The sequence below is a fragment of the Carassius gibelio genome, chromosome B8 (genome assembly GCF_023724105.1).
Source record: "Carassius gibelio isolate Cgi1373 ecotype wild population from Czech Republic chromosome B8, carGib1.2-hapl.c, whole genome shotgun sequence".
Taxonomy (NCBI): domain Eukaryota; kingdom Metazoa; phylum Chordata; class Actinopteri; order Cypriniformes; family Cyprinidae; genus Carassius; species Carassius gibelio.
Window position 1 is genome coordinate 26,696,447 of NC_068403.1, and position 18,330 is coordinate 26,714,776.

At 38.5% G+C, this 18,330-nt stretch overlaps 1 protein-coding gene across 2 annotated transcripts; it reads left to right on the forward strand.

Moving 5' to 3' along the window:
• Positions 1 to 13: 13 nt before the first annotated feature.
• Positions 14 to 17,857, forward strand: LOC127962931 (methylenetetrahydrofolate reductase-like). Of its 2 annotated transcripts, none has more exons than XM_052562542.1 (12): positions 14 to 176; positions 1,475 to 1,718; positions 4,154 to 4,392; positions 4,683 to 4,793; positions 4,978 to 5,171; positions 5,928 to 6,202; positions 11,145 to 11,279; positions 11,370 to 11,550; positions 12,238 to 12,420; positions 13,670 to 13,771; positions 13,852 to 13,971; positions 16,661 to 17,857. In XM_052562542.1, exons 2-12 carry the CDS (start codon positions 1,480 to 1,482, stop codon positions 16,865 to 16,867), a joined length of 1,986 nt encoding a protein of 661 aa, XP_052418502.1. In that variant the 5' UTR covers positions 14 to 176; positions 1,475 to 1,479; the 3' UTR covers positions 16,868 to 17,857. The 2 variants fall into 2 exon arrangements, with proteins under 2 accessions (XP_052418502.1, XP_052418503.1); XM_052562543.1 differs by having other exon boundaries at positions 5,952 to 6,202.
• Positions 17,858 to 18,330: the final 473 nt, after the last annotated feature.

The window sequence follows — 18,330 nt, forward strand, 5'->3', positions numbered from 1 at the left end:
TCTAGAGGAGGCGTGGCCCGCATGGAGAAGGCGTGGTCTTTCTTCCCCTTTATTGTCGTCCATGCTGTCTGGCAGCGGCTGCAGTGCACACGCTGAACAGCAGCCCTCGGGTACAGCTCCTCCCTGGGACTGCACTCTCCTCTCATAACTCCTGCAGGATTAGGAAAAGGGTGAAGGTAATGCAGCAGCAGAGACGTTTTTATACTATTACAGGGTCGGCGTGACTGTCTCGGACTCGGTTAGGCTAATTAAAGGGACCGGTGCAGTCACGCGGAACCGCTTGTCCCGAAATATGAACAATATAAATAGATGCAAAAATCAAATCGAGTTATCTTGTCACATAGATTTGTTTTACTGTTTTGTTTCACATATTGCTTGCATTGATTGTCTGTTTGAATATAGAGTATTTACAAGCAACATTATTTTGAACAAACGTGTCTACCTTATATGTGAAGTAAGGCACGTTATAAACTCATCAGCCTTAATGCATTCAGTAAATATCATAGTCGTGATAATAAAAATCATCATTTTATTCATAGAGGCACTTTACAACATTTTCAATGCTAAATGTATTTAATAAAATATTTATCATCTAATGTCTACTATCACATAATTTACTGAAATAATGTAACATGACTTTACACAATTTATATATTCAAATAACATGTGCACAGTATGAGAACATGCTGTTCTGGATAATGTGTCCCACAATTCAGTGGGACTGACATTTCTACTGAGTCATTACATCTGCACCTATTAAATTATCAGACTGCTGACATCTTTACATAATCAAAAAAAAAAAATAATAATAATAATAATAATTGTTTTTATTTGCAGGATTATAGCTGAATCCTGCACACTTAGGACTTTATGAGGTCACTGTGCAGTATTAAATAAGTAGTAAACTATTATTCCAACTTGAGGCAAGTTTCATTTAAGGGTTCGTTCACCCAAACAAATGTCATTAATTACTCACCCTTATGTCATTCCAAACCTGTAAAACCTTTGTTCATCTTCAGAACACAAATTAAAATATTTCTGATGAAATCCAAGAGCTTTCTGATCCTCCATAGACATTAGACAACGACACATCTTAAATGTTCCAGGCCCAGAAACATAACAAGGACATCAGTAAAATATGTGAAATCAATGGTTCAACTGAAATTTTATGAAGCTATGAGAATTATTTTTGTGTGCAAAGAAAACAAAAATAAATGTATTCAACAATTCTTCTCCTCCTCATCCCATCTGCTGCCATTGTGGAGAGTATCATGATGCATGTGCATAAGAAATTAATGACAGAACAACATTTTTTGGATGAACCTTTTAATATAATTTGTTTGGAATACAAAAAAAAAAAACCTTCCCCTAGTTTCCTATACAGATTAGTCTGGTGACATTAAAAAAGTAAATCTAGATTCATGTGCTCATATTGCTTAATGTATTGTGGGGTGATTTGTAACCCTGGGCACAGGAAACATGGTGAACCAAAGAGTGGACATCGGTTGGCAGTCCTCTAAGAGCGACTCCAGCGGGGTCAGTAACAGCGGAGAGAGCTCCAAAGAGAGCTCCAGGTGCTCAACCCCAGTACTGGACGCCGACCGCACCGATCGTCTGCGGGACAAGATGAAGCGCCGGATTGAGTCTGGGGACCACTGGTTTTCCCTGGAGTTCTTTCCACCTCGCACAGCGTCTGGAGCCGTCAATCTTATCTCTAGGTAGGAAAGCAAAAACCTTGCAGCATTGTTAACGCAATGCTCTACCACTTAATCTACAGGAACACACACACACATATATATACATATGTGTGTGTGTGCGTGTGTGTGTGTGTGTGTGTGTGTTTTTAAATACATTTCTGAATATATATACATACACACTAAGTTAAAGGGTCTTAATGTATTTATAGGTATTTATTTTGTTTGTGGGAGGTGTAGGAGCATAAAATGTTGGTCCAATCATATCACTTGGTCCGAGGACTATGATAGGCCTGCCTGTCACTGTATGTATTTGCATACCTCTGCACACCATGTTCACGCAGACATGATACGTTCATTATGCTATAGCTGACTAAGCAAGAATGCAAGACACTATTATTGTAATATTATGTGCTGTTTTACTGTAATGGTTTCTCACTGGTGAATACTCGGAGTAGAATAAAAGACCAGTGCACCAAAATATTGAGATCGCCTTAATGAAAACCAAGGCTAGAGCATTCAGATCCTCAGACTGGGCAGAAAGTTCATCTTCCAACAGGAGAATGACTCTAAATAAAGCAAGAGTGGCTTATAGACTACTCCGTAAGTGTCATTGAGTGGCCTAGCCAGAGCCTTGGCTTGAACCCAATCTTATATTTCTGGAGAAACCTGAAAATGTGTGTCTGCCCCCATCCAACCTTACAGTGCTTGAGTTGTGAAGAGGCGTTTAGAAGAATGGCAGATAATTGCCAAATGCTGATGATCAAAGCTTGCCACATCATACGCAAAATGACAAACCTCTCTCTCGTTGTCATTATGGGTATTGTTTGTAGAATTTTTAGGAAAATAATGAATATACAGGTGCTGGTCATATAATTAGAATATCATCAAAAAGTAGATTTATTTAATGAATTCCATTTAAAAAGTAAAACCTTGTATATTGTATTAATTCATTACACACATACTGATATATTTCAAATGTTTATCTTTTTATTTTGATGATTATAACTGACAACTAAGGAAAATCCCAAATTCAGTATCTCAGAAAATTAGAATTTTACTTAAGACCAATACAAAGAAAGGATTTTTAGAAATCTTGGCAAACTGAAAAGTATAAACATGAAAAGTATGAGCATGTACAGCACTCAGTACTTAGTTGTGGCTCCTTTTGCCTGAATTACTGCAGCAATGCGGTGAGGGATGGAGTCGATCAGTCTGTGGCACTGCTCAGGTGTTATGAGAGCCCAGGTTGCTCTGATAGTGGCCATCAGCTCTTCTGCATTGTTGGGTCTGGCATATCGCAAATAAGAACAGGGATACCATTGCTTTAGCAATGTGTGCAGGTGCCAAGTCCTGTTGGAAAATGAAATCTTCATCTCCATTAAGTTGGTCAGCAGCAGGAATCATGAAGTGCTATAAAACATCCTGGTTTATGGCTGCATTGACCTTAGACCTCGGAACACACAGTGGACCAACACCAGCTGATGACATGGCACCCCACACCATCACTGACTGTGGAGACTTTACACTGGACCTCAAGCAATTTGGATTGTGTGAACATACAATCCAAATTGTATACATCAGAGAACATAACTTTGGCCCACTCAGCAGCAGTCCAGTCCTTTTTGTCTTTAGATGCTTCTGACGCTGTCTGTTGTTCAAAAGTGGCTTGACACAAGGAATGCGAAGCTGAAACCCATGTCTCGCATACGTCGTGCGTAGAGGTTCTTGAAGCACTGACTCCAGCTGCAGTCCACTCTTTGTGAATCTCCCCCACATTTTTGAGTGGGTTTTGTTTCACAATCCTCTCCATGGTGCGGTTAACCCTTTTGCTTGTACACATTTTTTCTACCACATCTTTTCCTTCCCTTCGCCTCTCTATTAATGTGCTTGGACACAGAGCTCTGTGAACAGCCAGCCTCTTTTGCAATGACCCTTTGTGTCTTGCCCTCCTTGTGCAAGGTGTCAGTGATCATTTTTGGACAAGACTGTCAAGTCTTCCTCATGATGGTGTAGCCTACAGAACTAGACTGAGAGACCATTTAAAGGCTTTACAGGTGTTTTGAGTTAATTAGCTGATTAGAGTGTGGCACCAGGTGTCTTCAATATTGAATCTTTTCACAATACTCGAATTTTCTGAGATTCTGAATTTGGGATTTCCCTTAGTTGTCCCTTAGTTATAATCATCAAAATGAAAATAAATACAATTTGAAATATATCAGTGTGTGTGTAATGAATGAATATAATATGAATATAAAGTTTCACTTTTTGAATGGAATTAACTTTTATCAAAAAGTGAAATAAACTTTTTGATGTTATTCTAATTATATGACCAGAAGCTGTATATTCATTTTGCCTCGTGATACATTTAAAAATTAGGTAAATTCTCATTACTACTGTGCGAAAATGAATGCCATTTGTTTTTTGAATGAATGGTCTTTTTGTTCTTTGGGTGTTAGATTTGACCGGATGGGTTCTGGAGGTCCTCTCTTCATTGACGTCACTTGGCATCCGGCTGGAGATCCGGGCTCAGATAAAGAAACATCTTCCATGATGATAGCAAGCACAGCGGTCAATTACTGTGGCCTGGAGAGCGTCCTGCATTTGACATGCTGCAATCAGACAAAGGAGAAAATATCAGCCCATTTAAATAAAGCCAAGCGGCTCGGCCTCAAGAATATCATGGCCTTGAGAGGAGGTATGAACAGGGACTGATCTGAAACCTGTTACTTTGGTCCAAACCACACATTTTCCAAAAACAAATAAGCTCTATTTCAAAACCTTGTAAGGCAGCAGGTTCCCTGACTATTAGGACTTTTTACTGTAATGCATGTAAAATAGTCTTGGATTGAATTTCAAACTACATTTGAACTATTGATACTTTTCGATACTAAATAAAATAATATTTAAAAAAAAATCTGCATTTCTTAAGTCCATCCGCCATCACCGTTCATAATGAGTGAATCAAATGTTCCTTTTTTTCTGCAGATCCTATTGGGGAAGATTGGGTGGAGGAAGATGGCGGTTTTAACTACGCTACAGATCTGGTCAAACACATTCGCTGTGAATTCGATGACTACTTTGATATCTGTGTTGCAGGTGAGCATTAGAAAGACAAGCAGTTAATGGTGTTTGCCAAATTGCTATTGCCTGGTGGATGATAAAGCTGGCAACAACTAAAAACCCATATACTTACATTGAAGTAGAATCTCTTTGTCCGTGGTAATCTTTGCATGCAAATCTTAAATTCACCAGTTCAAACCCATCACAACTGTAATGATAGGTTACCCCACGGGCCACCCAGAGGCGGAGAGCTACGAAGATGACCTCAGGCACCTGAAGGAGAAGGTTGATGCTGGTGCACACTTCATCGTCACCCAGCTCTTCTTCAGGGCAGAAACCTTCCTCAAATTTGTCAAAGACTGCCGAGCCATTGGCATCACCTGCCCCATTCTCCCAGGAATATTCCCTATTCAGGTAGATGAACACAAACCGTCTCTGACTAATCACAGCACCTCAGCAATGTGGATGTCATCCTATTATTTTATCAACCAAACACTGGTCATATTGATGTCATGTAATTGCAGAAGACCAATTAAGGTCCACTCTTAATGCACCTTATCAAACAACATAATGGATTGTTTTGGAATTTATGCAATGGTGTGATTTTATGTATTTCTTGCACTACATTGTAGTACAAACTAACATCATACATAGTAGTGGTACTGGACGAGACTACTGGTTATCTATAAGCCAGCACCGTAGTTTTTATTTATTTATTTAATATTTAGGCCATTTTTATTGCAGAAAGGTTTCTTGAAGCATCTTGGAGACGTTGCCACAGTTCTTCTGGATTGAGTCTGTCTCCATTTGTTCTGTTTCTTCATGTTATTCCAGACAAACTGATGATGATCAGATCTCTGTGTGGAGCACTGGCTGCTCTCAGACAAAAATCTCACTGGATTATTACAATTAATGGCTAAATGAATGTTTGGAAATGTAAACTGATATTTCCTACTGACACACTACAGCAAAAGATAGAAATAACTGCTTAAAACCTTGTTTTAGCTGATGAAAATACTATTGTTCTAATCCTTTTGGCCACCACTGTACAAAAAACATTTAAGAAAATATTATGGAGGAAGTTTAGATGTCTGTGAATTCCTCTTTGATTTCAATGTACTGTACAAAACTTCATATTGATTCTCTCTTCTTTTTTTTTATCCTTCAAAGTTTGAATCTCCGTTGTTTGCACAGGGGTATCATTCACTCCGTCAGCTGGTCAAACTCTCCAAACTGGAAGTGCCGGAGGAGATCATGCAGGTGATTGAGCCCATTAAGGACAATGATGCCGCCATTCGCAACTATGGCATCCATCAGGCGGTGGAGATGTGTAAGGTTCTTCTGGCCAGCGGTGAGGTCCCGGGCCTGCACTTTTACACACTCAACAGAGAGGTGGCCACCATGGAAGTGCTCAGACAGCTGGGCTTATGGGCAGAGGATCCCCGGTGAGTGACTTCATTCGGAGAAAGCAATAAACTGCTCCTTTTTTTTTTCTTCTAACAGGAAATACATGCACTACTTACTGATTCACATTTGTAGATAAATCGGCACATGCCCAAATAAAAAATGGATTGTAGTTCAATGCCCTTGATTAATAAAGAAATACCCTAAGAGACTATGCATTACATTGATTTTACCATGGCGTGACATGAAGGCATGTCATGGGGTCTGTAACTGGGGCTTCAAGTTCTGTATTGCTTTTATTTAGTAGAGCCATTTAATTTCTATGTCAGAATCCAGATATCAGAATGGAATAACATGGATGTTGGCAAATGTTGGGCGAATACTAAAAATATCTAAATATGGACAAATGTCTGTGAATAATAAATCACAAAAAGACTGCTATTTAAACATTAATATTTACAGGGCCATACAAATATAATTTAAGTTAAACTGATTTTTTTTTTTAATTACAAAAAATGTATTTACCTTTTTTAAACGAAAACGTCTCAAGGTTGCGAATGTAACCCAGGGTCGAGCGCTTTGGGAAACGTCCCTGATGAGACCGACTCTAAATATCGTGTGCAATCTGTCCAACGGAAGGGCGTGACGTCACGGGCGGGGTGACATAACGACCAGGAAGCTATAAAAGCACGTGCCGTGCAGCTGGCTTCAGCTTCGAGTAGGGAAGCAAGCGTCGGCAGGGGTGCCGGGAGTATGGCTCTGCGACACAGCGTCTCATTCTTTCAAGGAGACAGGGTTACATTTCGTAATGTTGAGATGTTCCTTTTCAGGAACTCGAGCTGCGTCGAGCGTTTTGGGGGACGATGTGCCCATGCTGCCAGACTTCCAAATCCCTGCCTAGTGTGTATCCGAAGAGCACAGCTAAGGCGAGAGAACAGAAGAGCCCGGAGTGGCTCGCATGTCAAGGTCATACAATCTGACAAATGTAGAGGGCGTGGACCACCCCACAGCATTGCAGATGTCCAAGAGGGACACACCTGCTGAGAAGGCCTTAGAGGGCGCCATACCCCGAGTGGAGTTAGCCTTGGCCCCCAAAGGAAGGGGAAGACCAGAGGACTCATATGAGACGTTGATAGCCTCGACTATCCAACGACTTAGGGTCTGCTTGGAGGCAGGAGAACCCTTTATAGGCGGACTGTAGCAAACAAGCAATTGGTCAGATTTGCTCCACAGGGCAGCTCTGTGGACGTATGCTTCCAGTGCTCACACTGGACACATAAAATTTAGCTTTTTGTGGTATGGCTCCCGAAAGGGAGGAGGACAGAAAACCTGCAGTATGATAGGTTGTGGTGTAATAGAGGGAACCTTTGGAACATATCCCGCTCAAGGGTATAAGAATGCTTTGGACATACCAGGGGCAAAGTCTAGGTAAGTAAGGGCCACCGAAAGGGCCTGAAGATCTCCAACTCTCTTTAGTGAGGGGATTGCCAGTAACAGGGCAGTTTTAAGCATCAGATGTCTATCTGAGATGTCTTGTATTGGCTCGAATGGAGCTTTACAAAGAGCCTTTAAAACCACAACCAAATCTCAGGGGGGAACACGGGATCGTACTGGAGGTCTCAGCCTCAGCGCACTGTGGAGGAAACGTGTAACTAGGGGGTGTCTACCCACTGACTGATCATTGAAAGGGACATGGTGAGCAGCTATGGCCGCCACATACACCTTTAAGGTGGAGTGGGTTAACCCAACAGAGAGCCTAGCTTGTAGAAACTCCAGAACTGTACCAACTGGGCAGTTAACAGGGTCAAGCTGGCGGTCTCTGCACCATGAGGTGAAGAGTTTCAACTTCAGGGCGTACAGTTTCCTCATAGAGGGAGCTCTGGATTGGAGGAGGGTCTCAACAACCTCAGTTGAGAGACAGGATTCTATGAGCTGTGCCCCCTCAGGGGCCACACCCACAGTTTCCACAGCTCCGGGCGAGGGTGAATTATCGTGCCCTGCGCCTGTGAGAGTATGTCTGTCCTGATTGGTATCTCCCACGGAGAGCCGTCGAGGAGTGAGACTAGATCTGCGAACCATACTCGGCCCGGCCAGAACTACTGTCGGTGTAACCCCGTTGAACTTCGTCAGTGGATGACCGAACTGAATGCAGTGGCCTTTTTCTATTGTACGCAGGACCCAATGAGATACATTTGGCAGTAGTTTCCACTTTGCTAAATAATTTACTAAGGGAATCAGTCTCTCGAGACTGACCTCTGGTGTAAGAGGCCCCCGAAGGGGCGGCGAGCATCCCAGCTCCGCTACGCTCGCGGGTGGAAATATCTGGGAGCAGCACTCACTGGAGGCCGCTGCACCCTGAAATTCTGGCAGGGTTGGCAGACCAACCTCCTGAGGGCACTGAGGTGAGGCGGGCACCGTGTAATGAGGTGGACCGTGCTCTACCCCAGTTGGGGCTACCCTCTGGATCCCTAAGCCACTGGTGTCAGGATCTCTTTGTCGAGGACTTCCGGGCCTCGATAACTGTTCTTAAATCTGGCTTAGATTTGGAAGTCTCTGACTCAGAGCGTCGCTGAGGCCCTTGGTCCCATCGTGGGGGAACAAAAGCATTACTTGTCAAGTAATGTAGTTCATTTACCTAATTGTAGATTAGATTCTGCACATCTAGACTGTAAGTTTAGGTGTAATAACACCAGTTTATGTGAAATCACAACTGAGTGTGCAGATACTGGTTATTTTGCAACCTTTTGAGTTATGAGGCTTCCATTATCCTTACTCTGTGATCTGTATTACAGTAATGTAATGCTATATATTTGTTTGTCTTGTATGATTATCTGACCGTGTACATTTGCTTATCTACGGTATTGACAGAAAGTAAGACACAGAATCTCACCTGGCCTAGGCAACAACTTTCCCCCTAACTGTTTTCTTGCTCCACCCACATGTACAGCGGAAACAACATCAGATACAGAGGCCATGATCTCTTATCTCTATCCAACGTCAAAATAGGAGTTAAAATTGGCACTAGAAGGGGAATACTTTTTATATAGAAAAGACAAATGCTTATTTGTCCTTGAAGGTAGACAGTTTGCAAAAACTGTGGTTGGAAAGCGGCTGCAAAACGAGGAAATGCATCGAACATGTTTACCTATTTAGAACATCATCATCATCCCGTGCAGATACAGCTATGTCCCATTTATAAATTTAAGGTTAAAACATTATGATTTCTGTGATGCGGAGTGAGAATCCAGTCATGAAAATAAATTTACAGAAGCTAGCTACTCTGCAGATGTCACATAAAATGTGCAATTTGATGGATTGATGAATAAATAAAAAACAAAGCTGTAAAATAATGACAAAAGCAATGTATATAAATATAGAGGATAATCTGTTTGTTTTGCATGTCTCTCTGTGAAAGAGCGGCGTTTTGTGTCGTGTACTACATACACAAGTATGCACCAGCGTGGCTTAAAGTGGCAGGTTTAACGGTGCATGCTGTCTCACTATCTGAGGACGTGAACACAAACACGGAGAGCCTCACTGACAGAACAATTAATAATCATTTCATTTTATTTGATACAATACATTGACACTCAAATTTCTCCAATACAACCCGTCCAAATAAAAGTCTGATTTTTAACTCTGAAGAAGTTGACAGAAATTATGATTGTACTATAATGTAGCCTACTTCTGAAATAATAATTTAAATAAACATTAATGAATATATTTCTCCCTCATTTTAATTTAGTTAATCTCTGTTGTGCAGCCCTTTGCCAAAACAAAAGAATAAAGGTTTTAAAACATCAATTAAATTAAGTTTGTATGCATTTATTTTCATTAACACCATGTTTGATAGTATATTTGTATTAAATCGTAAGTACAGAATCCAGAAAAATTAAGTTGAACCAGAATTTATGAATTTGTATGAGTTATTAATGATAAATATAAGTTATTAAACTAATAAATAATCAATGATAAAATTTTCTTGTTTTTGATTAATTACATTTTAATAAACACATGCTTTTAAACATTTGATCAACCCCCCAAAAAAACCTGTTTTGATTGTTTAATACCGTATACCGTGAAGCTATAACCGTGGTATTTTCTGACGATTATCATACTGTGAAAATCTCATACCGTTACAACCCTAGTGTGTGTGTGTGTGTGTGTGTGTATATATGTGTGTGTGTGTGTGTGTGTGTGTGTGTGTGTATGTATGTATATATATATATATATATATATATATATATATATATATATATATATATATATACACACACACTAGGGCCACCCTCAATTGAGGATTTTTCTAGTCGACTAGTAGTCATTTTTTAAGCATTAGTTGACTAATTGCACGTTTATTAATAGTAGTTAAAACATAATATTATATAATAGCCTAATTAGCTAAGCACTCGCATAAAGCTTGCCACAGCGCACCGGCAGAAGTAGCCTAATGATTATGAATATGTCAATCAAAAACAGTAAGTAGACAGCATTAACCTTTTATAAACTAGTGCTTTCGTTTTCTTGGTTTAAGAGATGAAGTCGGAGACACTGACTCGTCTCTGCTGTAGTGGTGCACCTGTATTCATGTTTCATATGGATTACATAATCTAGGAATATTTGTTTTCCATTTGAGTTGTTCTTTTGAAAGTAGATATTGCAATCTCTCTATTTTATATTTTTAATGTCTGTAAGGGAAAGATATACACTGGAATTGACAGAGACGGCAGAAAGCACATCCTGTTTGCTTTCATTATTTTACAAAAGCAAGTTTTGTTGTAATTGTGAGTGCACACAAATAAACGTAGAGTCTTTACAGATTTGAAAGCTATGTTACTCTTATCTGAATGACCAAAAATGACGGTGTATCCTACTTTAAGAGCAATTACTTTCTTCTGATTTTTGGGCTAAAATTATGGCCTGTAATTGCTTTTGACAGGCTTCATGAGAGTCACCTCTTTGCATTAATCTTGTTACCTTTAGGCGACCTCTGCCCTGGGCCGTCAGCGCTCATCCGAAGCGTAAGGTAGAAGACGTCAGGCCAATCTTCTGGGCTTCCCGACCCAAAAGCTACATCTACAGAACCCAAGACTGGGATGACTTTCCCAATGGAAGATGGTACATACATTGAAATGGTTCTTTCCTGACCTTTTGTGTGTGTGGTGTAGAGGCCAGAAAATTTAATTTACGTGTCTGCCATCTTATCAGGGGTAACTCTTCATCACCAGCCTTTGGTGATCTGACAGACTACTACCTGTTCTACCTGAAGAGTAAATCTCCGAAAGAGGCCCTCCTGCAGATGTGGGGTGAGGAACTAATGAGCGAGGAGAGTGTTTATGAAGTCTTCACCAACTATATCACCAGCCAAACCAACCGCAATGGACACAAGGTAGAGTCGTACAGCCAGTATAAGACTTTTGATTCATGTGAAGGAAAATCAAGTACTACACAGATATAGAGCACAATGTGACCCAAACCCAAGTCAAGAGGAGGAAGAACTAATGAAGGGGGTTTGTTTGGAACAACACGGTTGCCAAGTAATGTCACAATTGTGTTCATTAATGTTGTTCTTTTGTTACATAACATTTGGTTTGTTTAGTCTCCTAATAAAATTTTAATTTGTAACACTTAAAGATAAACATTTTGTGATTATTTATTCACCCTTAAGTTTTTTTCTTTCTTTCCTCTGTTAAACAAGAGAAGATATTTTGAAGAATGTTGGAAACCAAACAGTTGCTGGTAGCCATTGGCTTCCCAGTATGGGGGGAGAAAAAAATCAAAGAGTCAAAGAGGACAGAAACATTTTGGTTACAAAACATTCTTCAAATTTGTTTGTGCTCAATAGAGGAAAGGAACTCATGTAGGTTTAGAACAACTTAAAAGTGAGTAAACACTTTCAAAATATTTCATTTTGGAATAACTTTCCCTTTAATACAAAAAAAAAAAAAAAACATTTCCACATGGTTATTCAATATATGAACCAATTTTAAATCATACTGCCCCATTCATGTCAACATTCTGTGTGTGTCACTACTCCAGTTTGCATGTATGATTGCGATCCTTCTGCCTTGCGTAGGTCATGTGTCTGCCGTGGAACGATGATCCTCTGGCTCCGGAGACCAACCTGCTGAAGGATGAGTTGGAGAAGGTGAACCGCAGAGGGGTTCTGACCATTAACTCTCAACCCAACATTAACGGCAAACCCTCATCTGACCCCATTGTGGGCTGGGGCCCTGCGGGGGGATATGTATTTCAAAAGGTCAGCACACACATATTTAAGACTAGATTACTTGAAAATGGAAATTCAATTATCTTTCATGTCATGCAATGTAAATTAAGATGTTTGCAAGAATGAGCAAACTGCTTTTTCCATACAATGAAAGGGGAAAGGAGACTGGATTGTTGAGCTCAAATTCATGTAGAAAAAAAGGTAATCTGTATGACGATGTATTACAAGTCTTTTGATTAGTAGTCGGCCGATATATATAAGAAAAAAACTTCTTAAAAATGTATTCAAATTTGTAAAATTGCATCGGCTTTATAACAGCCATCAGCCACCCTGCTCTCGAGGATATCAGCATCGGCTGTAAAACAAACAAACAAAAAAACCTTCTCGACCAATACTTCGGATTGAAATGGTGAAAATCATTTTCCACTGTAAGATTTAAAGCATTAAAATCTTGTGCTTTGCGTTTAACTCTATAGAAAAACATAAACATGTTTCATTGTAGTCATTCTTTCTTGGTTATAATTGTTAACTAAAACGAAACATATTAACTATAAAATAATGGTCTTGTTACTTGCAATAAAATAAATTGTAATAAGGATAAAATAATGTATTAATTCAGTTAGTATGTTTAAGTTATAAAATAGCTAAAAATGTGTGTGGGGGTTATAAAACTAAAACTGGTAAAAAAAAAAAAAAAAAAAAAACTTCAAAATATCAATAAATACTATAATGGTATATTGACAATACTAAAAGAAGCTGTTTCTCACTGATCAAACATGCAACGTACCAGGATCGAATGTGCATTATTTTAATTCGATTCCTCACAGAAAGATACAGGTATCATGTGACTTCAGTCGACTTTGAATGGAGCAGAGAAATCATATGGACTTATTTTGTTTCTCTTGTTCTTTTTGGACAGCAAATATAATAATATTTTGTGTTCCAGTCATACAGGTTTAGAACGACATGACGGTGAATAAATTATGAAATAATTTTGTGGTTTTGGTTAACTACGACCTAAACTATGAAAAAAAATATTAATTGAAATAAATTAAATTTATTATATTTATAAAATTGATTTTATTTTATTTTATTTTTTAAATGCTATTATTATGCTGTCAGTAAATTAAAATAAATTCAGTAAATTTCGTGGGAACTGTGCACTTGGTCATTTGTTGGTTTATATTGGGGTTTATTATCTTTTAGGTTCATTTGGAATTGGCTCACTTTTGGAAATTATTCCTTCAAAATCTTTCTTTTTACCTTTTGAAATCAACAGGCTTACCTGGAATTTTTCACATCCAGTGAAAATGTTACTGCACTTCTGCAAGTGCTGAAGAAATATGAACCTCGCGTGAACTACCATATAGTCAACGTTCAGGTAAATACCAGTTTAAGAGCAAGATTGCATCACTTAATCTCCAGTTTTTATATTGACATTATGAAATCATTTCTTTTTAGGGCAGGAATACTACAAATGCCCATGATATGCAGCCCAACGCTGTGACATGGGGCATATTCCCCGGCAGAGAGATCATTCAGCCCACCGTCGTGGATCCTGTCAGCTTTATGTACTGGAAGGTGATGCTTTTTCCACTTAGAGGTCGCTAGGGTGTTCAAGGTGGTTACTAAGCAATGCAAACTTGTGTTGTGTTTAGACAGCTTGCCCATCCACGTGTGACACTTCCAAAGTCCTTATTGACCTACTTTTGTACTCTGTCCCACTGGCACTCTTACATTCACTATTATTGTCTCAGTACATGGGTTTCCATCCAAAGTTGGGAATTTAACTTTTGCGCAAAATTTGAATATTGGATAAAACAATACAATGTTTATTTTTATAGCACATTTAAAACAACCGAAGTCGACCAAAGTGCTGCACAGAGAATGCAAAACAAACAAGTCAACAAGGTAATAAACAATAAAACGCACTGTAAAATGGATGAGGTTCACTGAAATAAAGGATCATTGCAAGTCGAAAAAAAAATGAAATGCCAAAGAGAAGGAATACGTTTTAAGAGTGGATATAAAAACACAGAGGAAGTTCTGATGTGTATTGGGAGACTATTACACAACTTAGGGCTAACAACAGAAAAGGCACGATCAGCTCTTGTTTTTGAGACGTGCCCTGGGAATTTGCAGTAAACCAGAATCAGCTGATCTGAGTGCTCTTGCCTGAGTGAATAGATGTAACAAAACAGATTGATTGATTATGGAGAGATTTATAGACAAACAGTAAAATTTTATTTAACCAAATTCTATATTTGACTGACAGTCAATGCAATGAAATCAAAACTGGTGTGATACTCATGTTTGTGCTTCCCATAAAGAAGCCGAGCCGCTGCATTCTGAACCAAGTGTAGATGAGAAACACATGACTGAGGAGTACCGATATACAATGAGTTGCAGTAATCCAATTTTTATGTTACAAAAGCAAGCATAACCATTTCAGACTTCTTTAGAGACAAATATGGCTTCACCTTTGTCAGAAGACAAAAAGACCAATTTTAGTTCGTAGAGACAAGCCCATTTGTTATCGCACTTTAAATTAATTTAGATTTGTGTGTCTTCAACATACAGATGATAAGAGACCCCAAACTTTTTAAAAATAGATCCTAAAGGAAGCATATAAAGAAAACCGTACCGGACCAAGAATTGAGCCCTGAGGGACACCAGACTTTAAACATATCTCAGATGAGGATTGGTTTCCAATAGTAACAACATGCCTCCTATTGGTGAGATATGAACGAAACAATTGCAACAGAGTGCCTTGAAGGCCAACACGTTTCGAGACATGATATAAGTGTATTATGATCAACTAAAATCAAAGGCAGAACTGAGGTCCAACAGAACCAAAGCCATAGACTGCCCAGAGTCAGTAATTAGCATAGTATCATTCAAAACTCTTAAAAGAGCTGACTCCGTACTGTGACAGGATTTAAAAACAGATTGCACATTTTCAGAGATTGAATTGATAGTCAAATAATACTGCAGTTGATTTAGAACCACTTTCTTAAAATTTTGGGGAAAAAAAGTCATGTTTGAAATAAGATGAAAGTTAACCAGTAATGTGGGATCCAAACTTGATTTTTTTTAAGATGAGGCCGCACCGTGGCTAGTTTAAAGTTGACAGGTACAGTGCCAGTATAGACAGGGCCAACAGTCTCAATAATCTGTCCAAGGAAACGTGAAGGAATTACATCCTGGGGACACGTAGTAGGTTTCAGAGTAGACATAATCTCAATCAGAGTATTCAAGTTTACAGGCTCAAAGACAGAACAGGTGGAAGGGGTGATTGGAATATCTGGCAATTTGTATGCCAACAGATGCATCAAATATCTAATTTGGGAAATCTTATCATTAAAATGTTTTGCAAAGTCCTCGCAAAGAGACACAGATGTCTCAGGAAACAGATTAACAGTTAGACGAAGAACAGATTCAGCTGTGGAAAATGGGATATTTGGCTTAGGGCTAATTCTTAAAATTAACTCAGAAAGATAACTACACTTTGCAGCTTTAGCAACTCGTTGATAGGCAGAAAGAGAGTCACTTAAAATTTCATGAAACTCGTTGTTAGTCTTTTTTCCATTTACATTCAGCCTTTCTACAGGTCTGAGAGAACGAGTGAAATCATTTTGACATGGTCTTGAATTGTTTGTTTTTTCACCTTTTGTGAACAAGCAGTTTCAATCCAACGAGTCAAAGAGAACAAAACAGTCGCTTCCTGATATAACTCACTACGAAAAGTAGGTGAAACTACTGAATATAAAAAAAAATCATATATAATAAATAACTTGTGCTTTCTGAGGTGGATGACGCTGTTTGGGAATGCAGTCGTGTAAAACATTACTGTGAGGCAATTATACAGAAATACTTTGACAGACTTTTCTGTGCATTTTGCGAATGACCATAACATTTCAGATGCTGTGGAATGATATCGGTCTGCTGGTTAGTTGAGATTTGCCATCCCATAGTGCAAAGTCAATTGGCTATTTTGATGCGCTTGGAGGAATTTATTCGCAAAATGCATTTTCATCTCCCATTCTTTGCATCAACCATAAAAGTCAAAAACCACCTCAAGCAAGCTTAAAAACTTTTTTTTTTTTTTTTGCGAATTAAGGGATTTTTATCTGAAATTTGGTGTTTCCATTACTTGTTTCTCATGCCATACTTCAAAATGCGCATTAAAATAGGGTGATGGAAACATAGCTAGTGATGGTAAAAGATGAACTAGACTCCAGACATAGCTCAGTTCTGTCTGTTCCCACAGGATGAGGCTTTTGCACTGTGGATTGAACAGTGGGCGAAGCTATACGAGGACGAGTCACCCTCACGAATGATCATTCAATACATCCACGACAACTACTTCCTCGTCAACCTGGTGGACAACGACTTCCCGCTTGACAGCTGCCTGTGGCAGGTGATCGAAGACATGTTCACACTCCTGTACTCCCCTCAAGAAACTCAGGAGGAGTGAAATGAATGTTAGCATCACCGAACTTGCAAAGTTTGCCTGCGCTGCTATTGAGATGTCTGGACACACGCACATACGGAGTACTTTACTGTAACGACAGTGTTTTAGTCCGTTTCAGAGCTTAATTTGTCATTATTCCCAATGCATAGGGAAAAAATCATGACAAATGTAGCACAACAGAAGATGATTCAAGTTGATCTTTAAAGGGTCCTATGTTTGCAGTTTTGGGTGCCTTTTTCTTATATTTTTATCCTATGTTTTTAACTATTTATAGACTGTATTTTGGATATGGCATATGTTCAATATATGATTGTCAAAGCAATGAACTCATGTACAGTAAACAGGTCAAACGTGTGGACACAAAATACAGTATATGGTTACTGTACAAACAAGCCATGTTTTCCTCAAAAAACAAAAAAGTAATAATTTTGTTTAAAGGGATAGTTCACCCAGAAATTAAAATGGTAATTGTTCGTACCCACTTTTTATTAAGTGGCCTTAACTACTATGTACTTACATTTTAATTAATAATTCACCCAAATTTCAAAGTCCATGCCTCTGTTGGATGTGCTGCGGTTGATAATGGTGAAGGATTGGTGCGCTGCCATCAGCAGATGTTATGTTAAACCTGAAGGGTTGAAGTTACTTCAACAGCTGCACACATGAAACATCACACTTGTTGGAAGGAAGCCAACGCTATGGACTTGACCTTATTTTTGCTTGAACAGGCATGTGCTTAAGCATGGTTATTAAACATGTTCATATATAAGGGTGTTTTTTTTCTCTCTCTCTGTAGCATCACATGTTGGTGCGGTTTGCTTTTTAAAAAGGAGTATTTTGTATTTTTTTTCCCTCTATATACATGTGTAAGAATCCATTATATAGTACAGTATCTGGATGTTTTTGAGCTCTCTGCATTCAAGCATTTTTCAGTTTTAAACAAATTTGTTTAGCTGTTACTTTCATATTCTGCAATAAATATTTTCAATAAAATGTGCTATTTAAACTTTAGAGCATTTTGCAATTAACAAACAAGGATAAGTAATGAGTCATGAATAATTACAATCGTTGAAAACCTTGGGTTATTTTAAAGCTCTGATTTTAAGGCGTGTAAATCCTATGGAAAGTAAATGGAAAAATAAAAATGAATCTATAGCAAATACTTTATTTTAAGGTGTCATTGTTAAGTACTGAGTTATATTAATAACAATTACTTACTATGGGGTAAGGGTTAACTGTTTGTAAGTATGCATAATTAACTGTTATTACTATAGTAAGTACATGTAGCATGTATATCAAAGACACATTAAAAGGACTGGAATATATCTAGAATTTGTATAAAAATAAAAACTGAAAAAAAAGTTTTTTTTTATTCAACAAAAACTATTGCACATACTTCATAAAAAAAAATATTTTATTGGACAAAGAAAGTATGAAAATATTCTACACCAATTCTTCATATAAAT